The sequence below is a fragment of the Lepidochelys kempii genome, chromosome 19 (genome assembly GCF_965140285.1).
Source record: "Lepidochelys kempii isolate rLepKem1 chromosome 19, rLepKem1.hap1, whole genome shotgun sequence".
NCBI lineage: Eukaryota > Metazoa > Chordata > Testudines > Cheloniidae > Lepidochelys > Lepidochelys kempii.
The window spans coordinates 5,831,974-5,853,819 of record NC_136398.1 but is presented as its reverse complement, the minus strand read 5'-3'; the positions used below and the strand labels follow the sequence as shown (position 1 = coordinate 5,853,819).

General features: G+C 59.1%; 1 protein-coding gene and 1 long non-coding RNA gene across 3 annotated transcripts in view; one reads left to right on the top strand and one right to left on the bottom strand.

The window, feature by feature from the left end:
• The window catches only part of COL16A1 (collagen type XVI alpha 1 chain), a 90,850-nt gene that overhangs the window by 51,501 nt on the left and 17,503 nt on the right, over positions 1-21,846 (top strand). The window contains exons 30-53 of the mRNA XM_073317249.2: positions 356-487; positions 966-1,001; positions 1,407-1,514; positions 2,209-2,331; positions 2,442-2,495; positions 2,583-2,624; positions 3,487-3,522; positions 6,008-6,061; positions 7,431-7,499; positions 8,313-8,366; positions 10,598-10,624; positions 11,204-11,269; positions 11,479-11,532; positions 11,649-11,702; positions 13,173-13,226; positions 13,481-13,525; positions 13,991-14,107; positions 14,889-14,924; positions 15,346-15,432; positions 16,030-16,074; positions 16,731-16,775; positions 19,172-19,225; positions 19,698-19,751; positions 21,549-21,602. Coding sequence (XP_073173350.2) covers positions 356-487; positions 966-1,001; positions 1,407-1,514; positions 2,209-2,331; positions 2,442-2,495; positions 2,583-2,624; positions 3,487-3,522; positions 6,008-6,061; positions 7,431-7,499; positions 8,313-8,366; positions 10,598-10,624; positions 11,204-11,269; positions 11,479-11,532; positions 11,649-11,702; positions 13,173-13,226; positions 13,481-13,525; positions 13,991-14,107; positions 14,889-14,924; positions 15,346-15,432; positions 16,030-16,074; positions 16,731-16,775; positions 19,172-19,225; positions 19,698-19,751; positions 21,549-21,602 — 1,500 coding nt within the window. The remainder of the gene's footprint in view (positions 1-355; positions 488-965; positions 1,002-1,406; positions 1,515-2,208; positions 2,332-2,441; positions 2,496-2,582; positions 2,625-3,486; positions 3,523-6,007; positions 6,062-7,430; positions 7,500-8,312; positions 8,367-10,597; positions 10,625-11,203; positions 11,270-11,478; positions 11,533-11,648; positions 11,703-13,172; positions 13,227-13,480; positions 13,526-13,990; positions 14,108-14,888; positions 14,925-15,345; positions 15,433-16,029; positions 16,075-16,730; positions 16,776-19,171; positions 19,226-19,697; positions 19,752-21,548; positions 21,603-21,846) is intronic.
• Positions 9,432-19,812, bottom strand: LOC140900275 (uncharacterized). Of its 2 annotated transcripts, none has more exons than XR_012155603.1 (3): positions 19,457-19,812; positions 15,096-15,412; positions 9,432-10,591 (listed from the first exon to the last, which is right to left on the bottom strand). It is a non-coding gene; the product is annotated as an uncharacterized LOC140900275 (long non-coding RNA). The 2 variants fall into 2 exon arrangements; XR_013634838.1 differs by lacking the exon at positions 19,457-19,812 and adding an exon at positions 15,735-15,818.

Genomic DNA, 21,846 nt, shown 5'->3' with positions numbered 1-21,846 from the left:
AGCTCCAGTTCCGGGGCACTGTTCTGGAGGCAGCCGCTTACCATGGTGGCTCTTGCGAGCTGTCCCACTAGGACCCGGCCTGAGACCCTCTAAACTCGTCTTGCTGAAGAGCCATAGCATGGCTGCTGCTGATCAGGGCCCGAGGCAGCATTTCCCTCTGGGCTGAAGGGTGCCGGGCACCGTGCCCATCCCCCTTCCTAGGGGCTGCACAAGGACCCACAGGGCTGAAATGGCCCATACGGAGTTTGCCGAAGTGCCCGTTGTCAGTAAGGAGCCAGGGAACATAGCTAAGGGACCAGGGAGGACACGCTGGGCCGCCCCCCCCATCTCTGACCCTGGTGCCTGCCCCTCGCAGGGAGAGCCGTGTGGCCAGTGCCTTGCTCCTCCAGAGGCGCTCGAAGGGGAGGCGATCGCAGTGTCCATGCCTGGTGCTCCAGGGGAGAAGGGTGAGCCAGGCCTGCCCGGCACTGGGGCGCCCGGCAGAAAGGTGAGTCAGTAGGGCGTGTCCGGGGGGAGAGCAGGGAGGGCCGGGGAAGGGGTGAAGGTAAGAGAGAAGAGGAGGGATAGGAAAGGGAGGGCATGGCATGGTGGGGAGGGGATTGCAATGCTGCCTGATGTGCTGGGCGGGGGGGGGGGCGCTGAGGGGCAGTGAAGGTGCTGAATGAACCAGCAATGAAATGGTTAATCCAAACTGGCAGGCCCCACCGAGCACAACATCTGTCCACCTGGCTCTTTGCTCCTACAGCCGGTGCGCAGGGGGCACGGGCTGGCAGTGGCATTGGGGGTTGTGGGCATGTTCCCACCCCTGACTCCCTCCTGGGCTTCATCCTCAGGGCCTCTCTGTTAAGGGGTGCTGTCACTGCCCTGGGAATGGGGCGGGGGGGCTCTGGTGGGGGGAACCTGGCTCCATTCCTTTCGGTCTGATTGGCTTGTTTCTTCCTCCCTTGTGTGTTTTGTTCCCCCAGGGCAAAGCTGGGGAGCCTGGACTGAAAGGACAGAAGGTGAGAGGGAGGGAAGGGGTGTCGCTGAGCAATGCTCCCTGCCCCTCCTGCTTCCCACGGTCCCTAGCTGCGGAAATCCCCCTGCCCTGCCCCCATAGCAGCAGAGCTGCTTCTGTGGGGGCTTCCCTTGTCGTGGGCTGGGCTGAGCACGCTGCTCCTAGGGGAATCGGAGTCCCTGGGGCTGCTGGGTCCGGCTCAGTCCTGCCTGCTGGGAATGTGCGGATGAGCACTTTCGCCCTGCCCCAACTCATCACACGAGTGGCGCTGCCAGGCTGTTAGCACTTGCTCTGTTGCTGCTGGCACCCAGCTCTCCAAGGAGAGTGGGGCAGAGACCCAGGGGAGGCAGGGGGCTGGGATTCCTGTGATCCTCTGGGTCACAGCCTCTTTGTCTGCTCTCCTGTCCAGGGTGATGCAGGAAATCCAGGGGACCCTGGCACACCGGGCTCAGTGGGGCTGCCAGGGCTTTCGGGTGACCCCGGCAACAGGGGTCCGACAGGGCCCAAAGGTGAAAAGGTGAGTGCCCCCCTCCCACAGAGCTAGCTCTGCCGGTCAGTGCAGCCAGGGCCCAGGTCTCTAAGGGGCAGACCTGGGATGAAGCTACGGGTGAGTATTGGCCCCCACTATCAAGATCCACCTGCCCCCCTGCACCCTGCTCCAATTTGTGCCTTCTCGAAGGCTGACACTGCCGCTTGGAGCCAGTGTCTCTGCTCCTGGCAGTCCCCGTTGTGAGCTGGTCAAGTTGCTCCCTGTTCTGGGCCACCCGCAACAGGGAGACCCTCCCATGCTGGGAGCAGCTTTCCTGTTCCCCCTGTTCCCAACCTCCCCCCACCCCGTGTCCTTTCCATACAGGGGCATCTTTGCTCTCCGCAAATCGTCCACTGTGCGGATCAAACAGCTGGTTACCATCCCCCCCAAGACACGCGTCTCCCTAGCCCTCCGCAGCCATTGCTGGGGGTGCTGCGTGCCACCCTCTCGTGGTCCCTGGCAGTCCTGCCCCTGTGGAGCCATTGCCTCTATCCCAGTTAGCAAGGCATGCGCTTTCTGAAGCAGAGGGTGGCAAGTTCAAATCCCCCTTGGGCTCAACCTGGATGTGACTTTCAGAGGAGGGAAAGTGCGGGGTTTCTGCTTCCCTCGGTCCCCAGCCGCCGCGCTGGTATCCATTTCCTGTGTACTGACCCAGGCCCCTTTCTCCATCCCCCCGGTGCAGGGAGATGCCTGCGAGACCTGCCCCACCCTTCAGGGGGAGTTCTCGGACGTGGTTGGGGTGCCAGGAAAACCCGGAGCCAAAGGGGACCGTGGCCCGTTGGGTGTTGGACAGCCTGGGAAACCCGTGAGTGCCCCTCGCTCACCCCCCACACCGGCGATGTCCCTGATCAAAGAGACGTCCGCTGCCTGCTGAATGACCTGGTCTAACGGTTCTATGGGGCGGGTGTTTTTTAGGGTAAACCTGGACTCCCTGGGATTCAGGGGCCCCCTGGTCTGAAGGGGCTGCAGGTGAGTGAGGGCAGAAGTGGGCTTTGTCATATGGGGATTGCCGAAGGCTGGGGCTGTTCCATTCACCGGCGTCTGTGGTCTCTCTAGGGCGAGCCAGGCCCCCCCGGGATCGGCGCCCAGGGTCCGCAGGTGAGTCTCAGCACCGAGCCGGTAGCCCAGGGTCAGCACCATCCCCCAAAGAACAGCATGTTGCCGCCCCTTCCCTCACAGCCCCTGCTCTCTCCAGCCCTGCCTTTCGCCTTGTTTCTGGCATTGCCCGGCGGTTCCACACCACCTCCCACCCTGGCTGCCGCAGCAGCCCTGAGCCCCGGGGCTCCAGCACCCCCTGAGCGAGCGCGGCTGCTCACCTCCCATGGCCCAGCAAAGCTCGGCTGGTATTACTTTCCTCTTCGGGCAGTGCCCCGGTCTCCCTATGCATGGCAGGATCCGCTTCTAATCTGCCTGCTTGGTTCGAAACACACCCACCTCCCTGCGCCTCACGCTGGCCAGGCTCCTCTGTGTCTCTCTTCTTCTGAAATGCAGTACATAGGCAGCGCAGGTCCCTGCTCGGCTGCCCCCTCTCGATCTATGGGCACAAGACCCTTCTCTGCAGCCCCCCTCCCCCTTGCAGAAGAGCCTCATCCCGTCCCACGTGTTTTCTGGGAAGGTCATCTGGAGCTGTGGGTTTCCCTCTGCTTCTGCTGCTGCGCCACATCATTGAACCTGGGGAAGCATTTGGGGGTGAGGTGGGCAGAGGAGATGCCAACCCAGCTGAGGCCAGTGGCCCGAATCAGGGATAACCCTGAGTGGAAGGAAAAGAGCTGAGAGTCAAGTATCAGGCTCGGCTTGATCCCTGACGTGCTGAATAACGTCTGTCCTGCAAAGGGAGAGGGGAGGGTGGCATCCTACCACCCCCTCCCTATTTTCTGGTGCCCCCCCCCATCAGCACCCCTATCTTCATGCTGGAACCAACTGCTAGAGTGAGACTCAACCAATTCTCTCTGTCTTTTAGGGGGAGCCCGGGGAGACAGGCCCACCTGGGACTATTGTGAGTATGCCTTCATTCCTCCCCCTCCAATGTCCTGACAAGACAAATAGGCCCCTGCCAGTCCCTCCGTGGGTGGGGGGCATGGAGAGTGGAGACTTCTCTTCCATCAAGTATCCCTTTCAAAGGACCAGCCCCCATTGCAAAGGGAGAGGAGTCCGGGGCCAGTTGGGTGGCTGGGAAGAGGATTTGTTACGTGCAGCATAAACCGTATCGTGCAGACACTTAAAAATATGACCAAGGCTGAGAGTTTTGCTGCTGTTTCGGGTCCCTGGAGTGGCCCCGTATATCCTGCCTGGCATGTCGTATAATTGAGATATGCTTTGTCACCGCTGAGTGTTTATATGTCCTGAAAAGGGGCCAATTTCCCAGTATGCCCCATATATTATCAAACCTTCTCCCTGCCACGCTGGGGCGCGGTGTGCCAATGGGCAGTGAGGCTGTGCGGTGTCACACAACATTGGTACGCAGTGTTGTGCTGTGCAAGGTTCCACGATGCCAGACACAGCCCTGCATTGCACAGTGTCACGCCAGGCTGTGTTACCTGACGTTGTACCGTCAGATAGGACGGTGTGGTTGCCAAGGTTACACAACCCTACTCTGGGTAACGTCACAACGCTGCTACAGGTTACACTGTGCAACACCTGCAGTGGTGTGGAAGCGTCACACAGTGCTGTGTTACTCTGCATGCCACTCCACTGCACAATGCCAGTCTGGACCACTCGTGCGATGCACAACAGTGTCTCCCAGCATTGTGCTGCACTGGTGCACATGGGGCCACACAAGTCGCTACACGACACGATGTTCTCAGAGTCGTGCTCACTTGGAGACATGCTGAGTTGCTGGAGGAACCCTGAGCTGTAGAACCTGCAGCCCCTCGAGAGGGGAGCGGGCCTGAGGGTCCCATGTGCGGGGCCAAGTCCTGAGCTCCTCCCTCAGCCCCGACAGACGTCTGCCTGGGGAATCATAGAATATCAGGGTTGGAAGGGACCTCAGGAGGTCATCTAGTCCAACCCTCTGCTCAAAGCAGGACCAATCCCCAATTAAATCATCCCAGCCAGGGCTTTGTCAAGCCTGACCTTAAAAACTTCTAAGGAAGGAGATTCTACCACCTCCCTAGGTAACGCATTCCAGTGTTTCACCACCCTCCTAGTGAAGAAGTTTTTCCTAATATCCAACCTAAACCTCCCCCACTGCAACTTGAGACCATTACTCCTTGTCCTGTCCTCTTCTACCACTGAGAATAGTCTAGAACCATCCTCTCTGGAACCACCTCTCAGGTAGTTGAAAGCAGCTATCAAATCCCCTCTCATTCTTCCCTTCTGCAGACTAAACAATCCCAGTTCCCTCAGCCTCTCCTCATAAGTCATGTGTTCCAGACCCCTAATCATTTTTGTTGCCCTTCGCTGGACTCTCTCCAATTTATCCACATCCTTCTTGTAGTGTGGGGCCCAAAACTGGACACAGTACTCCAGATGAGGCCTCACCAACGTCGAATAGAGGGGGACGATCACGTCCCTCGATCTGCTCGCTATGCCCCTACTTATACATCCCAAAATGCCGTTGGCCTTCTTGGCAACAAGGGCACACTGCTGACTCATATCCAGCTTCTCGTCCACTGTCACCCCTAGGTCCTTTTCCGCAGAACTGCTGCCTAGCCATTCGGTCCCTAGTCTGTAGCTGTACATTGGGTTCTTCCGTCCTAAGTGCAGGACCCTGCACTTCTCCTTATTGAACCTCATCAGATTTCTTTTGGCCCAATCCTCCAATTTGTCTAGGTCCCTCTGTATCCTATCCCTGCCCTCCAGCGTATCAACCACTCCTCCCAGTTTAGTATCATACGCAAATTTGCTGAGAGTGCAATCCACACCATCCTCCAGACCATTTATGAAGATATTGAACAAAACCGGCCCCAGGACTGACCCCTGGGGCACTCCACTTGACACCGGCTGCCAACTAGACATGGAGCCATTGATCACTACCCGTTGAACCTGAAAATCTAGCCAACTTTCTACCCACCTTATAGTGCATTCATCCAGCCCGTACTTCTTTAACTTGCTGACAAGAATACTGTGGGAAGCTTAAACTCACCCTGCTTGGGCCGTTAGCAAGGTCTGAACCATGCCCCTTCACATCTAACAGCGTGAGCCTCTCCTGCACGAGGTAAGAACTGAGTCTGGGCCAGGTACTCTGTTAACGAGTCTACCGCTGCTGCCAACTAACGGGCTCGCCTGAGATGATGCGTGTGGGTGTCCATGTCTCATCAAATTCCAGCGGGAGTTGGCAGCTGAACTCCCGTCGTCGTCTGTGCAAATACCTGTTAGCGGGCAGCAGTAGTAGACTCCTTAACCTATGACACGGACCAGCCACTAGAGGGAGGCAAAGACTCTCTTCCTCCTAAAGCGGGTGGCGTCAGGCACTCTGGAGCCTGGCTCAAGCAGGGAAAGCAAAGGGAGTTGCTGACTGTCGTCTTTCGCCCCCCCACCAGGGACACCCTGGACCTCGAGGGCCGGTAGGAGCCGTGGGAGAGAAAGGCGCCAAGGTGAGTGCCCCCAGCCTGGCACTGAGCTCTCCCCTAGTGCCTGTGGGTGGCTGAGGGGCAGCGGTGCTGTCCTGGATTTGTTCTACAGTCTGGCAGTGACAGATCCCCGGCCAGGAGCTGTTGTCTGTCCGGCCGGGTGACGGGGCTCCGGCCAGGGGTTCCCTGCCTGTGGAGCCCATCCTGCCTGCAGTGCTGCCTGATGGTGATTTGGCCCCCAGCCAGCCCCGCTCAGGCTATTAGCCATGCAGGCTCCAGCCGTTAGCACCAATATCCTCCACGCGTGCGCAGGCAAGTGGCTACTGAATGGCGCTGGGCAAAGCCATGGGGCAGGAGGCTCCAGCGGGCGGCAGCGTGGCCGGACACAATGGTGTAGCCGGGGTTTAGCATGCAGGATAAGCCAGGGCTGCTGGAGTCCAGCTCCCGGCCCTGTTGGGAACGGGGTGTGTGGGGGGGTTCAGGACTGGGGCCGTGTCCTTATTATTCACCCCCTGCTGCCCCCAGCCCGAAGGCCCTGGGACTACAACTCTGCTGCGGCCCCCTACCAGCTCTGCCAATGCTCCGCAGTCCAGCCCTGCTGCACCACCCTGCTGGGCTAGCCCTGGGCCTATGCAGGACACAGGGCATTGTGCATCTCACCAGCTAGTGCTGCCCAGTCATCGATGCCCTGCAGTGCCAGCCGTGCTGCCTGCGGATGCCCCCGCGGTCGTAGGCACTCGAGGCACTCAGGAACACAATGATCTCAGATCAAGGGAATGAAGCTCCTTCCCAGCAGGGAGCCAGCGGGGACTGTTCTGTGGGTGGGCAACAGTGACACAGAAGCAGGAGGACAATCTAACTCCTACTGGGGTGAAAGCATCCCCTGGCATGATGTGTCCCCCAGAGCTCTGTGCAGGGCACGCTCAGACCCCTGAGCCAGGCACTTGGCATCTGACCCTGGCGTCCTGCGGCACCATGGGCCATCTCTGGTGGTGAGGGTTGTTGCTGGTGGCTGTCCAGGCCAGGTTGCCCCTTTACAGCCTTGCACTCTATCCCAGGAATGACCCCTCCTCTCGCCGTGGGCCGGAAGCCTTCCTAGCATGGCAGGTTTAACAACTGCACCAGGTGCCAAGTCAGCTGCGGTGGCTGGGTGCTTCCCCTGCAGTGGAGACGTTCCTGGGAGATGCAGGGAAAGGGGGGGGAGGGCTGTCTGGCATAGTGGTCAAAGCCAGGAGACCCCGGAGGGCTGGGCCACGCCTTCACTTTGTGGTCTTGAGCCATGTCAGCTTGTGCCATGGGCCCATGAGGACTCCAACCCACCCCTGCAGTAGGAGCAGATTCCCTCCAACCCTGGGGCTGGCCTAGATGTGACTCTCTTTTTTTTTCCCTACAGGGATCCCCTGGCCTTAAAGGGGAGGTGGGTCCTCCCGGACCTCTGGGGATGAGCATCACTGGGCCGCCGGTAAGTACCCCGTACCTGCCACAGCACTGGACCCTGTTAACTCTGCAGCTTCGGGGATGTTACAGTCGCTTCCTGTGGGTGCCCGGACCTCGCCCTCCTCAACGTGTTACCCGGAGCAATCACCCCCTTGCACACAGCCCCCCACCTCGCCCCTGGCTCTGGCACATTCCCTGACGCTGGGTACCAGCCAGCGAGCCTCAGATGTCGTGGTGAGTCTGGCTGCTTGGGTGGAGGATGGGAGAGGAAAGGGAGCAGCCTGTCATAACCCACTCCAGGCCCCTAGCTCAGTGGGGGGCTGAGATCCTCCCGCTGGACTGTGCTACCACCTTAGGCCTCTCAGTGCGGGGCGAGAAGAGACCAGACCTGGCTGTAAGCATTAGAAAGGGGAGCCACTCTTGGGGCTGCTGGACACAGGCAGATGCCATGGCTGTCCCTGGGCCTCCAGACCCCAAACCAACTGGCCCTGCCTGAGCTGGCTGGTGTCACGGCCCGGAGGCTTCCTAAGTCCTAGCCTGGATGGAAGAGTCACAGAGCAGTCCGTGCAGTGCCTGTACACAGGCAGGATCAATGCCACTCGTAGTTTTGCACCTGGTTATGGACCCTCGGTGCCTTCTATTAAGGAGCTTCCTTAACCGGAATGCATCTGTTAGTCAGAGCAGGGGCAGGGAGGCCGGACTCCTGGGTTCTGTTCCCTGATCGGTCGAGCAATACTGGGAAGGTGGCCAAGTTGCTCCATGCCTCGGTTTCCCCAACTGTAAAGCCGGGGTGATGCTTCGCCTGCCTCACATCTCTGCTGTTTTGCTCTCCCCCTAGGGCCGCGAAGGGCAGCGGGGAATGCCAGGGGTTCCCGGATCCAATGGGCTGATGGTACGTAAGATGCAGCCCCGCGTCTGCTGGAGGGTGTTCTCCAGCTGGTGGGAGACTCTCCGAAACCACCAGGCTAGAATCGGGCTGCGCCGGGTGTTCGCTCCCTTGGGACCAGGCAGTGCAGCAGCCACAGCAGACTGACACTGCTCCCGCTCCCCCGCGGACAGGCCTCACCCCACGCGACCTTCCCCCCGGCCACGCTGCGACACGGCGTCCCCCGTGCCCCGGTGATGTCGTGGCGCGACGGTGCCGCCCCGGAACGTCGGGCCTGGTGACGCCGCTAGAGGCCGCCGGGCCAGATCCTGGGCCGGCGCGAGTGGTCCAGGCTCCGCTGGCCGTGCTGGAGATGTGCCGATTCATGCCAGCCGAGGATCCGGCCCGTTGGGAAGGGCCGCGTCTTTGACAGTGTTTTGCGCTTTGATGCAGGCGGCCTCCATGTCGGGAGAGGCGGGAGCAAGCTCCTCCCCTCACCCTGAGGGCTCCCTGTCTCTGATTCGACCCCGGTGACAGAGAAGTGGACGGATACCTTGTTAAACGAGGTAATGGCGTTAGCCCATTCTCTCTCCATGTCACCTCCATCACCTTGGTGTCCATCACCCTCACACATCACTTTGCCCACAGCCCACCGGGGCTTTATTTGCTGAAAGAGAAGGATTTTTTGATGCGGGGGAGGGATGGGTCCATCCCTGCATTTCCCTGCTGGACCAGCTCTCCTCCACGGGAACTGATGCCCTGGCAATCCTGCTCTGCTGCTGGCTCTGTGCCTCAGTTTCCCATCTCTGCAGAGGGGATAACAGCACTCCCTACCTCATGGGGCTGTTGTGAGGGTAAATACGGTAAAGATGGTGAGGTGCTCAGATGCTGCGCTTGGGGGATCAGATAAGGACCTAAGTCAGATAAAAAGAAGATTGGTCCGGAGAACTGCCCTTCAGCAACCCCCCACCCTCTGGGGAAGTGACAAAAGAGGGTCCCCAGGAAAGCTCAACTCCCAGTGCCATGCATCTCTGGATTTCACTGGGAACTGATCCATCATTGCCTTGGGGGCTGTGAAAGAGACACTGTCGATTTATTCTTGTTAGGCCCCCAAAATCTAGATTTAAGTAGAAGGGGGAGAAAAATAACCTTTGGATATGAATAGCAATGTTCATTCAGCCGGTGAAACCAGGTGTTTTCCCTCTTGTTTTACCCCTCCTCCTCCGCGGTGCTGGAATCCCACAGGTAGCGAAACCAGGAAGGGAAACTGACCAGGAGAAAGTGAAGCAGACCGCACTAGCTTTTCAGCTTGGGCATTAGCGACGCCGCCCATTGAGGGGGCAGGGGACATGGGGCTGGGAGGCAGGGGGACCAGGGTTCTGTTCTTCACTTGTCCACGGGAATCTTTCCATTGATGTCCGTGAGCTTCGGCTCAGGCCCACGGTATGCGATCTTTGCCTCCCTGCCTATAGGATGGGGATGACAGTACGTTACTGTCCCTTGTAAAGTGGTTTGAAGTACTTGGCTGGCAGGTGCCCTAGAAAGGTTGAAGCCCAGAAGGAGACAAGCTGGAAGTAGTGCCAAGGGGATATGGGAGTTAGAGGCTTTCCCTCTGAGTCCTCTCTGGCGTGGTTAGTAACAGAGGTGGAATTTTCGGGAGATGATTCCTGCCTTGGCTGTGGTCCTTTCCGCTATTGAAGTCCAACAGCTGTTACACTCATTCCCTCCAGCTGTCTGGGTTCTGCTCAGAGCCGGGTGAGCTATCCATTGTGAGTAATCTAGGAGATGAATGGAGGCCTTTCTCCGGCCTGCAAGCAGAGCTGGACTGGACCAAAGGCTATTCCCAGTGGTTGGTTCCTTTGTCACTGTCTCATGCCACCTGTTCGCCGTGCGTTAGGGCTGGTGTGTGAATGGTCGCCTAAGCCCCATGGTGTTGTTTCTGATTGGATGACTGGAAGTTTTGGAACAGGAGACAGGCCAATAGCAGATGCTTTTGTGAATTTGGATATTTGTGCAAAGAGTAGCCGCTCACACCAACACAGACTTGTTTGCACGATTGTTGGTGAACAGTGGATGTTGGGGCACAAGCATGGCAGAAGTGAACAGCTGTTCCCAGGCTGAATGGGCGTATGCAGCCCCTGCCCAGCGCTTCTCCGGTTCTGGTTCCGGGACCCAGACAGAACCTGCGACACAATGTCTTGCTCCTGACCCATTTGACGTTGGCCTCTAACATGTTTCTCTCGGCTTCTTCCCTGCAGGGAGAGAAGGGGGTGCGGGGTGAGAAGGTGAGCTGGTTTCCTTTCCATCCCTGATTGCTGTCTGGGCCCCGTCACCTCCCTTGTGGCTGAGCCTGTGCCGACAGCCTGCAGTGGAGGCTGCGGCCGATTGCCACCCGCGACCCTCCTTCAGCATCCACTCACTGCTGGGCACTTGGTCTTGCAGCTAAGCCACGGACAAGGGGTTCTCCTGCCCTGGCACTCTTCCCCTTGCTCTTCAGGGTAGGGGTGTCCCCTCCCTGCCATGCCGACTGCAGAGACCAAGCAGTAAGGCATCAATGCGCATTAGTGACACCCCAGTCGCTTGTGACTCAACCAGGGGGCTCCCAGCTCTGACCGCCCCGCCCCCCGCTGGGCCCTATCCAGGGGGCTCCCAGCTCTGACCGCCCCGCCCCCCGCTGGGCCCTATCCAGGGGGCTCCCAGCTCTGACCGCCCCGCCCCCCGCTGGGCCCTAGCCAGGGGGCTCCCAGCTCTGACTGCTCTGCCCCCTGCTGGGCCCTAGCCAGGGGGCTCCCATCTCTGACCGCCCCGCCCCCTGCTGGGCCCTAGCCAGGGGCTCCCAGTGCTGATTGTTCTTGTGTTTTCAGGGGGACCCCGGCGAATGCACCTGCCAGCCTGGCCCCCGCGTGGACCCCAACTACTCAGGGATGCCGGTAAGCCCTGAGTCTGCCTATTCCTGGTCTCCTTCTCCAGCTGGGTGATGGTCTAGGGCAGGCCACCTGCCCCCGCATCCTGCGCTGCCCTCCCCCTGCTGCCCAGCTGCTTTCCTGCCTCGGTGGCTGGGCCAGTGGAGCTGTGACACCTGCGCCCTGGACACTGCTTCGCCTTCGCTAAATGCTCTCCCCTTCTCTTGGACCCGCAGGGAGCCCCAGGACTGTGGATCGGGACCTCCTGGCAGCCTCAGCCTGGCCCGCAGGTGTGTGTGCTTCCCTCTCTGTCTGCGTGGCAGCCTGCGTCCTCCTGCGCCCACCCCTGGCCGCTCGCCCAGCACTGCCCTAATGGCCCCTCTCTCTTTGTTTTGGGGTGTTGCAGGGTCCACCAGGTGCCCCAGGACCGCCAGGCCCCCCAGGAGCTCCGGGGAGACAGGTGAGTGAGGGAGAAGGGACTGGGGTGGGCTCTCTATTGCAGGACACAGCCGTGAGCAAGTTGAGGCCCCGATCCTGCTCCCTTGGGGGCCAATGGTGAAACTTGAGTGGCCTGTGGTGGGATCAGGCATGGCCGTGTGTGCACTTATGCACGTGTGTGTGCATATGATCTCCAGTCACCCCTAGACTCTCGGGGAGCCCAGCTCTGGGTCTGAGCTGCCAGGCTTCAACTCATCACCCCACGAGCAGCTGCTCTGATCAGGGCATGAGCAGCCAGCAGGGCGTCCTGTAACCCTCCCGCCAGCCCCTTTGGGCTATTCCTAACCCCCAAGTCTCTCTCTGGGACCCCTGCCTTGGCGGGTGCCAGGGAACACTAACGACCCCCTGCCCACACCAAGGCTCGTTAGCCAATCTGGCCGAGCGCTCTCCAGCTAGAGCTGCTCGCCGCACCTTTACGGGACGTTTCATTGTCAGCAGTTAAAAGTAATGCCGTGTGCTGCGCTGCCTGGCTGAGCCAACCCCAAGAGGCCCAAGATAGCCTCCACCCAACTCAGAGGGGAGCTGAGTCTCTGTAACCGTCTGGCGACTGGTATTTCGCAGCTTCCCAGCCTAAGGGAGACCTTGCCCTCTTCTGTGTAAACATCTTCAGCGTTAAAGAGACTATTCCCTGTCCCTTGGATTGGAGCTGCAATCGACGAGGGATCCCCAGCCATGGATGTAGCACCGTGGTCTTGCCTAAACGTTTTTGTTGGTGCTACTGGCATGAGTCCAGCTCAGGGAACAGCATCTTAGTGCAGTGCTGTGGCCTAGCCAGCGGACGGGGGAAGCACCAAGCAATTTTGTAGGTCCCACAGAAAAAGAGTATTATTTCTTGACCGAGAAATGGTACATTTTAAAAACCGCCCCCAGTCCTGCAGATTTCAGTCCCTACTCAGGCACCGATCCCTTTAAAGTCAGTGAGGGTTTTGCCTCAGAAGGGCCCTGAGGCTTCAGGGATGGGCCTTTTAGAACTGTGTGTAATAAGAATAAAGCCCTACAGTATTTGTCCCAGAATGGTTAGTTTCTGAAAAACTCCCCCCTCCACAGTGAGGTCTAGAGGCTACAGCCCTGGGTGGGGAGTTAGGAGACCTGGGTTCTATTCCCAGCCCTGCCGCTGAGCAGCTGTGTGACCTTGGCCACATCACTGTCCCTTTTCTGTGCCTCAGTTTCCCCATCTGTAAAAACAAGGAGAATGACACCACCCTTCCTTGGTAAAGCTCTTTGAGACCTACAGATGCAAAGAGCTGAGTGTTAGTGGTATCAGATCAGAGCGCCTTTAAGGCAGAACCAAGTTTGGGCCCCAGAACCTTACAAGAGCAGCGCTAGGTGGAGAGGAAAGAAGAGAGAGAATGCGAGTGGGAGAAGGCAGCAGGGTGTCAGGAGAAGGCTGTGCAGAAGGATTTGAATATTCAAGCTCTCTCCTTGGCTTTAGGGCTTCCCAGGACACAATGGTTTGCCAGGACTGCCTGGGCCAGCAGGAGATGTGGTAGGTATAGGAGCTGATGTGTCCGTGTTGCCGCCTGCCCTAGGTGTGTGCTTAGCTCTCTTCCGCCGGTAGCTGTTGCCGAGTTATTTCCCAAGTGCCCAAGTCCTCCCGGGCAAAGCACATGTTAACGTACAGCCTGTTACCCATCATGCTTTCCATTGCTTTGGCGGTCGCCCTGAGCAAGACGAGCCTCCGGCGATAAAGGGGCCGGTTTCCAGGGGTTTGCCCTCTCTTTCTGTGTGTGTCTGTTGCAGGGGCCGCTCTCTGTCGTAGCCGAGAGGAACATCGAGGTGCTCAAGGTAAGCGCGCTAAGGAGCAGAGGCAACTCTAGCTGCGGGGGCGGGGGCATGTCCGGGCCTGAGCCAGCCTCTAGCTGACAGGGGCTAGGGAGCAGGTTACCGCACCATTGGCCCCTAGACAGGTGGTTGGACCTCTTCCTGTAGCATCTGGCGCCGGGCCCTGTCGGAGCCCGAGGGAGCCTGCTCTGATCCAGAGACTGCATCTGCTGAGTAGGAGGCTGTTGTAGTCACACGGGCTGGTCACTAGAGGGTGACACAATCCCATCTTCATAAGCTCCACGGGGCAGGGCTGCTGGATCGCTCTGCCTGTGCAGCGCCTAGCACCATGGGGCCCCAATCTCCGGCTGGGCCCTGTTGGCCCCATCGTGATGCAAACAATAGACAATGCACTGAGCCAGCGTGTCCCAGGTGGCCGCTGGGCAGATCCCGCCTCGTGCAATCCCTGCTCTCCCCCTCTCTTGCTAGAACATCTGCGGGGATTGTGCCCAGGTGCAGACTGGCTCCCACACGCCCAGCGGAGTCAAAGGGGAGAAGGGTGACCAGGGCATGCCTGGTGCCCCCGGCGTAGACAACTGCGCGCGGGTGAGTCCCCAACCCCCACCTCCTGCGGCGGGTACTTGGCAATTAGCCACCGTCCGGGGGGACTCAAACACAGGGGAAGCTCCTTGCCTCAATGGCAGCCATGTCCTGGTGTGCAGTACACCCCCGAGCACTCACACATCCACTAGCATAACGGCCCTACCCCGTGGATGCCCAGCTCCGCACATCCAGCGGCATGGCCCCACACACACGTGTACACACGTGTCTCCTGGCCACACTGGTACATCTGTCCTTAAGCTCCCCCTTGTGCAGATAAACACCTGCCCAACGCAGGGACATGCCCGGGTGCATAATCCCTGCCTGCACCTGGTACCACCTCGCCTACTCCCGGCCTTGTGCAGCTCCTGGTTCAGGCCCCCTTGCACACCCCGTTCTCCCTGGGGCTGCCCATTCTGCCATCCTCAGTGCAACGCGGGCACGCAATCCGAATGGCGGTCACTGATGCCAACCCTTGGCTCGCTTGGTTGCTGGGGGCACAAGGCAATGGAGTCTCTGAAGGAGTGTGGGTGTTGGGGGTGGGGGTTACCCTGCACTGTGGAAACTGGGTCTGTGCTGTATGGGCCCAATCCTCCAAGGTGGGGCAGGCTGGGAGTCCCCAACACTTGGCAGGCCCCCCCCCCAGGTGATTGGAAGATGCTGATCCCTTTTCTCCACGCCTCCACCGGGGACACGGCCAGCCCCACAGCTCCTCTTCCCCAGCTGAGGCAGGAACGTGGAGCAAAACCCAGCAGGGATAAACTCTCTGCGTCTCTTCCTCTTTCAGTGCTTCGCTCAGTTCCCGAGAGCGGAGGAGCCCCGGGTGAGTAGAGCCCCGCGAACTCGGAGCTGGTCACGGGAGGGCTGAGGGGGCCTGGGCAGGAGACTCTGCTCTGCTCCCTGGTGACCTGAGAGCCCCGCTAGATGAATCCATACCTGGGCTGTCTAGCGACAGGGCGTTGGGACTAGCGAGCACTCAGCATGGGGGACTCACCTGCTCAGAGCACACGCAGGGCAGCCACGTTCCTCGGACAGCGGTTCCCCGAGCACGGCGGGGCTCCAGGGCAGTTTTACAGCCCGCTGGGGCAGACAGGGTTTTCTAGGTGCCAGCCTCCACTCTCTGCATGTGACAGGCAGGAACATGTTGGCTTGGTTCTGCTGGGTGGCTGGCTGAGTTCCACAGCCTGGGAAGGGGGGGATTGATCAGAAGCATCTCCTGAAATGGGTTTCGTCTTCCCCGCCAGGGTGACCAAGCAGAGAGCGACGGTGACTGTGTTGGAGACCCTGGGCTGCCGGGGATCCCGGGCTTACCTGGAGAGAGGGGGGAACAGGTACGTTCAGCATTTTCCAACTCCCCGTCTTTGGCCCCCTGAGAACTGCAGTTCATGGGTGACATTTCTAGCGACTGATTGAGATTTCCATCCCCACGGCATGGCCCTTAGATACCCTCCCCCACCAGCATCGCCTCCCTCCCGCCCCTTGCCGCCTCCCCCCAGGGAGAGCCTGGGGCACAGGGCAAGTCTTGCAGCATGGCCTGAAACCCCCAGGCCAGAGCCAGCCCCAGCCCACTGAACTCCAGGTCCTGGAGGCGAACTGTGCTGAAGTCAGTGGGAACCGGCTCCGTTCAGCCTACCTCTTTGCTCCGTTCTGGATTTCCCGTCTCATGACGGCAGTCGCTGGGGTCTCCACCTGCTCCTTCTGTGAATTTGTGACGGGGATTGAACTGGAGAAGCTCCCGACCTACCAGCATGAGCTGGTGGCTGTAGTAGACTCCCAATCTCTGAGGCTCAGGCACAGAAGGGAGTTGTCGTACACACTCCCCAGTGGGCTCCGTCTTGACCTCACACACCCATTGCAATGGCCAGGCGTGATGCTCTGCTTTACGGCTCCTGTCTCAAGCATCTCACTCTGTGCTGGTCTCTTTGCAGGGCCCACCAGGGATGAGAGGATCTCCAGGGCCCCCTGGACCGACTGTAAGTAACCCTTGCAAAGAGAATACTCTGTAGACTTGGAGTTGTCCTGCTCATTGTATGTAGGGCGGGGTGCTGCCCCTTCCTGGCACCGTCCTGCTCTGGATGGGACAGTTATCTGTCGCTCCCTCGGGGTTGCCATCGCCTGTGTTGGGGCGGTGAGCCCTAGGACGACAGATTGCTGTGCAATGGGGACTCCCTGCCATGCTACGGCCTCTCAGAAAATCCCAGGCTGAAATCCTGGCCCCATGGCAGTCAATGGCCAAGCAAGCCTAGATTTTCCCCCGAGAGCCTGGGCTGGGAATGGCTGAGCGCGGCAGAGTGGCCATGCGTTCTGCCAACCCAGCGGCGAATCCCAGGCCAGCCATAAGGCCACGGTGAGGGATGGAGGCGGGTAAGTGCTTCTGGACTGAGCTGCCTTCTCTAGATGGGAGCAAAGATGCCATTGGCGGTGAAGTATGGGTAAGTCTGCAGAGCTGTTCTGGAGACCAGAAGAGGAGAGATCCTGCTCGGAACCAGAGTCTGAAACAAGCCGGTGTCGGAAAACCCAGCCCCTCAGCTTCCCTGCCGAGCGTCCTGTCCCCACCAGCCCCAGGCCCAGCCCCGTCAGCCTCCTGAATGTGATTTCCAAGGTGTGATCATACTGTTTCTTCCCTTAGGGCCCTCCAGGTTTTCCTGGAACGCCTGGCGCACCCGGATTGCCTGTAAGAATCCAGCACTGCACGTGCTCTGTGCGGTCCTTTGTTGCTGACGCTTGTTTGGCTTTGTCCCTCTCCATTCCTCTCCTCTAGGCTCTATGCCTGATCACCCAGCCAGGCCCCATGCACACCGGTTCCCCGAGGTTGAGACTTCTCCAGACCCCAGGAGGAAGAGCCTCACCCTGGTTAATCTCCTGCCCTGCCGCAGTGGCCTCTTATCCCCTCTGCATCCTTCCTGTCCCCATCTCTCCTTTCCTTGCCTCTCATCTCCCTCTCAGTGGGCCTGATTATCCTCTCGTTTACATGGGAGTAAATCAGGAGTAACTCCATTGAACTCAGTGGAGCCAGCTTCTCAGCCGGTGTAAATCTGGCCTTGTGGCTAAGGCAACTGGCTTGGGACTTGGGAGCCCTGTGTTCCTTTCCTGGCTCTGCCCCAGACCCCCTGGGTGACCTTGGAATCTCTCTGAGCCTCAGTTCCCCATCTGTAAAATGGGCGTGATTCTTCCTTTCTCTCCCCCCGCCCCCGCCCTTTGGCTGCTTCAGTGGTGAGCTCCTTGGGGCTGGGACTGTCCCTCGCTGTTTGTCTGTGCAGCACCCAGCACAATGGGGCCTTTGAGCTCTGCTGGGGCTTGGAGCTGCTCCTCAATCCACATGAAAACCTGGTGTCACTCCAACGGAGCTGCTCTGACCCAGGGCTTGTCCGCACAGAGACAGTGCACAGTAAGCCAGGGTGTGAACGTGCAGCCTAAATGGCTGGGTGGAGCCCGCTGCCACACGCTGGCCAGTCTGGTCCAGGGCCCCACTGTGCGAAAGTAAGACTCAGTCGAGAAAAAAATTGAATCAATTCCACTTTTCCCCTCCTTTCTCTTCATTCTCTCTCTCGTCTCCTCTTCCTCCTGCCTCAGCGCCCAGCTGAGTGCGCAGGGTCTTTGTCAGCAGAGCCCCAGTCCTGCCCTCTGCCCCACGCCCCAAACCCCTGCAGAGATTCAGTTACCAGGCAAGGGAGATGGTGCCTGAATTGTGGTTTTTCTCACAGGACTCATCCCCACGTCATTAATGTCCTAATCTCATATCTGGCATCTTCCACTAATGTCACAGTAACCCCACGGTCTGTTTGTGTGATTGCTATGCAGCGTTCACGTCCTCACCGGTGTGTCCTACGAAACAGCATCACTTTCCACCACGCAGGTGCCATGTAACCGAAACTAACCCCCATCCTAGTCGCTCCTTGTTGCTATGTCGATCCCCACCCAGGTTCATTTGGAAATTGTAGGGACCAGGGGCGGGGCCTGGGTGTTACCTCCTTAGCCCCTCCCACTCTGTAGCTTCACCTGTCAGTCACGCCTCGGCACGCCCAGCGAGAACTCATGTGCGTTTCGTGTCTGTTTCCCGCGTGCTGGGGGTGGCACATCCCGTCCTGTGCACACGCTCGTGTGCTTCACTTGGGGATGTGGCGGGAGGGGAAAGGAGACTGGGAGTCCTTGGGTGTGAACGAGGTCCCAGGGAGTGGGCAGCTTTAGCTTCCACTCCTGGGCTACACACAACGATGAGCCATCTGTGGGGCAAGACTTTCCCTGCCCAGCTTAGTGCTCCCTGCTAGCCCCAAGTCCATGCCTTCTGAAGGGATGTGCAGCACCCGTCCATCATGGTCCAAAGCACCCTCTCCAGAAACCAGGGCTGCTGAGGATCTGCCTTCCAGCGTGTCGGCCAGTCGGCGCCGGCCTGTGCTGGGAGGTCACGTTTGGGAGGAGCGTTTGGGGTGAGGGGCCAGTGGGGGGTTTCAGGAATCGCAGCATCCAAGACGGTTGCCTCTGTTCCTTTGGAGATGGGCCAGGTAAGCCCCTCTCTCCCAGCCAGGGTGTGTCTACCCAGCCATGCGCGCGGACGTCGCTAGGGCCAGGTCCCCAGTTGCTGCAAATTGACAGGGTTCTCCTGAAGGTGACGGAGCTGGGCTGATCCACCCCGACTGGGGATCCAACCCTTTGAGCCCCATGGACGAGATGCCTGCTGAGGTGCAGGGTGGGGCTCATCTTCAACCCGGCTTTCTCTAGGCTCCTCTGGCCTTTGTGCCTTCAGACAAATGCAGATGCTGCCCCTTGGCCTACCAAGTGCTGGAGCAAGCTAGCGGGGTGGCAATATTCCGAGGCTCCCTGGCAGAGGGGCCAGCTCTGGAAAAGCCAGGCCTGCGGCTAGGTGGCAGGACAAGTTTTCACAGTGCCGATAGCCCTGCGAGCCTCCGGTGGCAACGGAGGGTGTGTGAACTGAAGCGCCCGGCTCCGGGGGCGGGAGCTGTGCTCGTGTCTGACGGCACCATCCCACCCTCTTCGGCCCTGCCACCAGCAGGGTGGGAACAGGGCTCAGGGTAGAAATGCCTGGCAGAACTTCATGTTTTCTCTCCAAAGGGTCTCCAGGGCGAGCGTGGACCAACTGGGCTCACCGGCGCGAAAGGGGAACTGGTGAGAGATAGACCTGGCTGTTACCTCCCCAGTGGGTTTTGCTGCCCCGTGGGGGAGAGGGGCTAGCAGGATGCTAGTTTCCTGCTGGAGAAGCCCCCCCATCACTGTCTGAGGGGGAGACGATGCCTCGGTTCAGAGGGGCTGCGACATGGACAGAGGTGGAAGCTCAAGTCCTGCAGCCCCAGGTTCTGGGCATACTAATGATCCCAGCTCTGCCCCAGAGGGACCTACCTTGGCTGGCTGTCCCCAGCTCGGTGGGCCAGGTGCCCCTCAGCAGTGGGGGCCAGGCACATTTACTTGCCAGACCAACCCATTAGCAGGTGGTTTACATCCGTGCGCACCAGGCTGGCCCAGCAGAAAGAGGCACCGGTGCATACCATGGGGTGCAGGAACCCAGCAGCTGGGAGAAGCCGTCAGCACGGGTGCTTAGCCCTTGAGCCTGGCATGTCTGATCCCATGTTGTTCTCTTCAGGGCCCTCCCGGTCAACCCGGATACCCTGGTGCAATGGGCCCCCCCGGGCTGCACGTGAGTACCGTTGTATTTAGATACACGGGGATTAAGGTAGCCCACTCACTGTCCACCAGAGTTGAACACGGCTCGGGGTTTGGTACACAGAGTCCGCAGCCTGCGAGCACCTTGCCTTAAAGATACAGCAAAGGAGGAAGGCGAGTTACTTGTTCCCTTTAGCTGGAGCGAGTGTTTAGAAGGAAAATCCCCCGTGTCTCTTAGATAGCATCAGAGCTACGAACTCTGCTCTGGGGGGGACGACAAGCTGGAGCGGTTGGGTTGCTGCTCCTATTAAAGCCTGAGCCCGTTTCCTAGACGACAAAACAAAAGACACACAGGAGGGGAGAGAGAAAACCACGGATAGAAAATCCAGCTTCGGGCTCCGGTGTTGACTCTCGCTTGCAACCTCCCTGCTGGAAACTCACAGGCATGTGACACAGTCTATCAGCCTCGCCGAGCCCTGGCGAGCGTGTCCCAGCATCGGGCTGTTTAGGGCATCGCTTTGAGCTGCCTCTTCCTGGCTGCAGGCTTATAGCCGTCTTGCAATATATAGAGTCTTGGCCAGCTAAGGCCGACGCTGATTAGACAGAAGGCAAAAGGAGAGGGATAGGAAAGAGAAGGCGGGATTTAGGTGGGGAAGGCAAAGGACACACGGGTGGTGGGTGACTTAGCACTGGTCTACACTACAGAATGACTTCGGTCGCTCAGGCTGTGAATAATCCGAACCCCCCCGAGCAACATAGTTCTCCCGACCTGATTGCTGGCGCAGACAGAGGCTCCTCTTGTCAGCTGGGAGCATCTTCAGAAACACTTCACTGGCGTAGCTTTGCCAACGCAAGTTTCCACTGTAGACAAGCCCAAAGTGTCACACCCCACGTGGTGTTCAGGAGCGAGCCAGTGGAGGTGGCGATGTCGGCTGGGTCCCTCTCTGGCCCAGTCTGGTCAGGATTGCAGTGCCAAAGGTCCAGGGTCCCAGGAGGGGGGGCGGGTGCAGCTTGCTCCCGGATCCAATTTTTCTTCCCAAAATCTCTCTGTAAGGACCCAGAAGGGGTGGCTGGAATAGCCCGTCCCCTCATTATTTTGTCTACCAGTTAGACCTTGCTTTTGACACCAATTTTAGTCCATTGATTTCCGGACCCACACTTGTCTTGTTTACCACAAAGAGAACTCAAGGACTGTGTTATAATCACAGGAGTGATTATAACACAGTCCTTGAGTTCTCTTTGTTTGGACCAGTTCAGTCTGTCTAGCTTTTGCACCTTCTTCCTGTCAGCATTTGTTGTTATTGGGGATTGTGACATTTGGTGCACTTTCACTGGCTTTCTCCAGCCTAGCTCACAAACAGGGTAAATTCGTAGGCCCAGTGATCCCAATGATGCTGAGAGCAGGGGGGCCTGGGCGATACATGCAGCTGGGAGTGGAGACCCCAGGCGGGGTGGCAAGATAGCAGAGCACAGCCAAGCACAGCCTGCCAGGCCAAGCCGGACTGCCGTGTTGGGAAGGAGGGTAGGATCAAGCGGTGCAGAGGGGAGGGACTCTGCTGTGCTGATCTGGAAGGTGAGCCTGGGGGTCACGGTCCCTGGGGGTCACTAGAACTTGCCACACCCTTGCCAAGAAAGAGGCACGGGTGAGGTGCAGTTAGCAGAGGAAGTTCCCACAGGCCCACCTGTTAGCCACCTCCAAGATGGCTCCCATCTTCCACCGTCAGCTATCTCCCCACTGGTTCCCAGCCCCTGCCGAGCTCAGTGGGTTTCCCCAGCCCCAGCAGTTGCTGTGCAAAGCTCATCTCATTTCCCCCACCCCCTTCTTACCCAGGGCATCAAAGGAGAACGAGGCTACTTGGGACCACCCGGAGAGAAAGGGGAATCAGTAAGTGCCACGGACCTGACCCTGTGCCAGCTCGATGCCCCGGGGCCATTTGCCGCTCGCCATTTGCTGGGGGTGAAGGGAATCCATCCCCCAAGCTAGGAGAGGAGCCTGGTGGCTGGGCTTGGGGGTGCTGCTGGGTTGTATTTGCTTCCATGGGGCATCTAACCCCGTCACGATAAGGCTATGTCTGAGAACATGCAGCAGGGAGACTGGGCACACACAGCCCCTTGGATCGGGGTGGGCG